Source organism: Ictidomys tridecemlineatus, chromosome 1 (assembly GCF_052094955.1).
Source record: "Ictidomys tridecemlineatus isolate mIctTri1 chromosome 1, mIctTri1.hap1, whole genome shotgun sequence".
Lineage (NCBI taxonomy): Eukaryota > Metazoa > Chordata > Mammalia > Rodentia > Sciuridae > Ictidomys > Ictidomys tridecemlineatus.
In genome coordinates, this window is record NC_135477.1 from 220789743 (window position 1) to 220794637 (window position 4895).

Here is a 4895-nt window from a genome sequence, read left to right on the forward strand (position 1 = left end):
ACTCCTAGGGAAGCAGAACATTATGGGTTTTAGCATCAGACAGACCTGGCCTGGAGTCTAGGCTCTGACACTTCCCAGCATGTGAACTTGAGCACATTTTAGAACTCCTCCGAACCACAGGGTCTTCCTCATTTACAAAATGGGGAAGAGATTAGTACCTATCTCACAAGGAAAGCTGGTTGTCAGAATTAAATAAGATGATGCCTATAGCAATTAACCTACTTCCTGATAATAGTAAATGTTCACTTAATAAACATCATACATAATTAGCAACATCTCATTTCTTAGCCTTGCAAATATCTGCTCATGCATTCATGGACAATTAAGGTATGAGCCGATTTGGGTTTTAATATAATTCTACTCAAGAAGGTTTTCTTTATAAATTATGGCTCCTGCAGTAATTTGACTCCCAAAATTAAAGGAATAAAGTATAATGGAAAAATATCCACCAATGTAACTGGAAATTTTCCTCAGTCTCCAACAAATGACACTGTTTAGGTGGCTGCCCCTACACAATCTACCACTGGATTCGCATAAGTAGATGAAGACAGATCTCGGCTAATATTTTCTTTTTATTGCCTTTCTTATAATAAGGACTACTTAAATTCCATGAGCATTGCTATGATGATTCAGGTTCCTTCTTACTAGACTACTAGGCAAAAGGTCAACTTGTCCTTTTTTGCTAATGTTGATGGAATGCTTTACCTTGTACATGGTTTTACACCTGTCCTTCCAATCTTCTTGACAACTGGAAAAAGCTACAATTATTTTCACCATTTCAGATTTGAGGAAATCGGAGATTAGAGAGGTTAGTCACCCAAGATGATACAGCTGAAACCGGGCAAGCAGGGAATGCAGCTTAAGCCTGTCTGACCTCAGAGCCAAAGCTCCTATTCATTATAGGATTTGAACGACTTTTAAAATGGACTTCAACAACTTTTGTATGTTCCCTTCTATTTTCAGACATCTGGGATACCCATCTCTCATAGTCAGTACTGAGTGTTGAATTTTTAACAACTGACTCTCCAGGAGAAAAATCAGTGCTTTCTTATTTTCATGGTAGAAATAACTTGCACTTGATGGCCAAGTTTAAAACACCAGAATAGTATCAACCAGCTCACAAAATTCCTGAAAGTGTAACCATTATCTCTCAGGAATAGGTTCAAATGGCACATACAGCTCCAGGACACCCCTGCCAACCATCAGAGTTGGAGAATAATGATTTCCTAAGCACTTTACCCAACTGTCTTCTAGGTCAGTGATTCACAATCCTGGTGGAACATTTGCGTCACCAGAGAGCTAATGACAATCCAACGCCCTACCTCCAGAGATTCTGATTTCATTGACCTGGGGTATAGCCAGGGCAGCAGTAATTTTATTAAAACTCAAATCATTCGGAGGTACAACCAGGGTTGAGAAACACTGCTCTGGGGAGAAAATATCCTTCTTATCATTCATTCATAAAAGATACAATGAAAATGTGGTATTCTATATCAAATCTATATTTCCTTCACCTTTTCTAACTTAAGTTTTATAGAGAAACTGACCAGCTATGCTTGTTTATAAGGTTTTATTTAACCTAGTTTATTCAAGAAATGATTTCCAATGTATTTTCATCTAAACAGTGAGTGGCATGTAGCAGAAATGCAATGGAGTGTGGTCATTATTATTTTCATTGTTATTATACCTTGAATTTAGTGATCTCTTAACAAACTCTTATGATTCTCTCCTCCACTGATTTTATAACTTGCTCTTGGTTGAGACTCAAATAATTAATGCAATTATGTTTTCCCCCAGGACAAAATTTTCAACATCTCTCCCCAAACAGACCCAAAATCAGGGATCTACCTTTCTCTCGAAACAACCTAGCTCCCCTACCAGATCAAAAATGTAAGTACCATGGCTCTTCCTATTCTTCCTTTGCAAGTGTTAACATGTCTAGATGCAACCAATGTTATTTCACCTTATTTTCATTTTGAGAAAGAACATCAGCTACTAACACTTGTGAATTAAAGGAAAACAAAAAGTTCCATAAAGATGAGTAATTCTTATTTTGGATAAAAACTTAAAAAAAGAGTATTCCCTCCCTTCAGAAATGTTTGTGTTTGAACTCTAAAATCAAACCAGAAGTTTATTTTGCTTAACATCTTTAAGAAGGTACTTTCAAAATTCTTCTTGATTTTTATTTCCTTACTGGATAAGACAAAGAGAAATGTGCTTCGCTTTTAAACTCATAGTGCACATACTCCTAACAAAAGGAATGCTGTTCATCAAGATCATTTGATGTATTTATTTGGCATTCTTGATACATTTGATAGTGTTTTACACAAAAAAACCCCACTAATATAAAATATTAATATATACTATGGGCCAGTGATCTTCAAATTTGAGTGTCTAAATATTACCTGGTATACCTACCATAAAGTAGATTACTAGGCATAACACCTATTGATTCTGAATTTATGTAGCCTTATACTGGACTTTAAGGCCAGTTATATTATTATTCCCATCATATAAATGGTAAAACCAAGTTCAGAAGAGTTACATGACTTCCCCAACAACACCCAGGTTGTAAATAGCAGAGCCAGGAGCAAAACTGCAGGATCCTAAGTCAGTTCCCTTTCCTCACAAAAAAAGCAACACACTGGATTCTAATTTCCTTCCTTCTTTGTCTTCCTGCCCCACCCTGTCCTGTTTCTCTCTCATATGCCTGCTGTCTCACTCCGTCTTCCCCCCACCTCACCCCCCCACAGGCCATTCATATCTTAATTGTCAGATTATTTAAGAACTGTCCTAACCATTTCAGACAAGTTCCTTAACCTTTTTGTATTTCACTTTCCAAACTGTGGCTATAACAAGGGTAGAGCCTGATAAAATGGTTGGAAGGACTAAATAAAATAACATATTGATGTACGTAAAACACTTGGCACACGTTTGCACAGAGCAAACAGGCCAGTATGTCCTCTTTCCCTCAGGCTACATTTTGCAGGAGACCAGTCAAGAGTTCTAGAACTCTTTAGGTAAAAACAATAAACTATGTGGTCTTAGTACAACTTCATTTTTTTTGTAGATGAGGAACTAAGGAGTAGTGGAGTATTTTATTCAAAGTCACACAGAGTTAAGAAGCAGAAGACTAGAACCTGACAGGTCAGCTCTTCTGCCCTTCCTAATTTGTGTGAAATCCAAGTATTGGATCAGTCAGAGTTCCGGTTTTGTGTCCTTTTTTATTATTGCATCAAATTCAAACCTGAGCCCATCTTTAAGAAGAACTGTAGCCACAAAGACATCTGGTTAAGAAGTCAGTCTTGAATCCTGGTGGGGCTTGGAAAAGCCAAAGAGGTTTCCTTTGGCTGAGCCCAGAAGTTTGTTTTCACAATTAACTTTCAAGAGAGAAGCCAAAGATCTCTGACCAATTTAACTCGAGGAAAAAGAAATACAAGATCCCAGCGGCTCGGGAGGCTGGACAGGAGGATCATAAGTTCAAAGCCAGCCTCAGCAAAAAGTGAGGCACTAAGCAACTCAGTGAGACCTTGTCTCTAAATAAAATACAAAATAGGGCTGGGGATGTGGCTCAGTGGTCAAGTGCCCCTGAGTTCAATCCCCGGCAACCCCACCCCCCTCACCCCCACCCACCCCCCCCAAAAAAAAGAAAGAAAAAGAAATACAAGGGCATACTGAGCTCTTCCTAAAAGTAGCCTCCCAACTACTCAGGAGGCTGAGGCAGGTATATTGCAAGTTTGAGGCAGCATTGGCAATTTAGCCAGGGTATTGTCTCAAAAAAAAAAAAAGAAAAAGAAAGAAACCTGAGACCTTTGGAGGTTTGTTTAAAAGTCTTAGGGCTTGTTTAGAGCCTTGCTCTCACCCTAAGCTGCCTCACCCTAAGGAAGAGTTCTGACAGGCACACAGAGCCCAATCATGTTTTGCTCAAACTTGGCAATCTTGTATTTGTGCATATTTGACATCTCTGACTACATATGGTAGGCCTGAATAGATATGCATACCCAGCATTCCTCCACAGTCCAGCTCTGGCCAACATCTTCTTAGAAATGCCTCCACTCCTTAAGAAATAGCATACTCCCTTGTGAGCCCAGGAGGAAGCAGTTCTTGACCATTTCTTTCTGTTTTTTTTTCTCTGCAGTTCTATCTGGAGAACCACTAAGGACAAACCGAGTGCTTCCTGCGATTCCAAGTCAAAGGGGACACAGCACACCACTTGGAGAAAGCGATTGCCCTGCCAATACCACCAACACTCCCAACTAACTGGGGGACCCTGACTGCAGGAACACAGATAGCATATATTTTTAACTCCCAAAGGACGAGATTACTCTAGTTTGTAAGAACAAAGACTAATTTAGTGAACTGCACTCTATAAGCCATTCACAGTTTTTTTATAACTCAGAATTCCTTATTCCAAATAAAGACAGTTCCTAAATAAGCACTTAGAATCTTTGAGTGTGCATATATTTAAGTCTGTAAGTTTCTGTGACCTCTACTTGCCAAATTTTTAAAAATGTGTTATTAGTAGGGAAACTTAGCTGTGTTTGATTTGCTTTGTGACATGTTTGCTGTTTTGACTGCTGAATGATTTCATGTGTTTTTGTTTTATAATGCTTTGCTAAATAAAAAACCAAAAAAGATATCCCAGACTTGTTCTTCGCATTTATTATAGTTCTACCTTGGACTGACAAAACATAATGAAAATTTAAGTAATAAATTCCCATAAGCATCACAGTCTATGACTTTTAAATGTATGATCTTCTGCAAAATATTTTCTAATATTGTCAGTTCCTGGCTGCAGCCCAAATCACTTGACATTGTCTGTGTCCCGTCTTTGTTATTTGATGATTTCCACCTACTGTTTTGTTCAGATATGATTGATTATTCCAAAAGTAGAA

The 4895-nt window shown here is 38.3% G+C and overlaps 1 protein-coding gene across 2 annotated transcripts in view; it reads left to right on the forward strand.

Annotated features, from left to right (window-relative positions):
• Window positions 1–4639, forward strand: part of Ankrd55 (ankyrin repeat domain 55) — a 97462-nt gene extending 92823 nt beyond the window's left edge. For both annotated transcript variants that reach the window (XM_040272461.2, XM_021722515.3), the window contains 2 exons: window positions 1798–1890; window positions 4139–4639. In XM_040272461.2, coding sequence (XP_040128395.2) covers window positions 1798–1890; window positions 4139–4260 — 215 coding nt within the window. In that variant the 3' untranslated portion in view covers window positions 4261–4639. The remainder of the gene's footprint in view (window positions 1–1797; window positions 1891–4138) is intronic.
• Window positions 4640–4895: the final 256 nt, after the last annotated feature.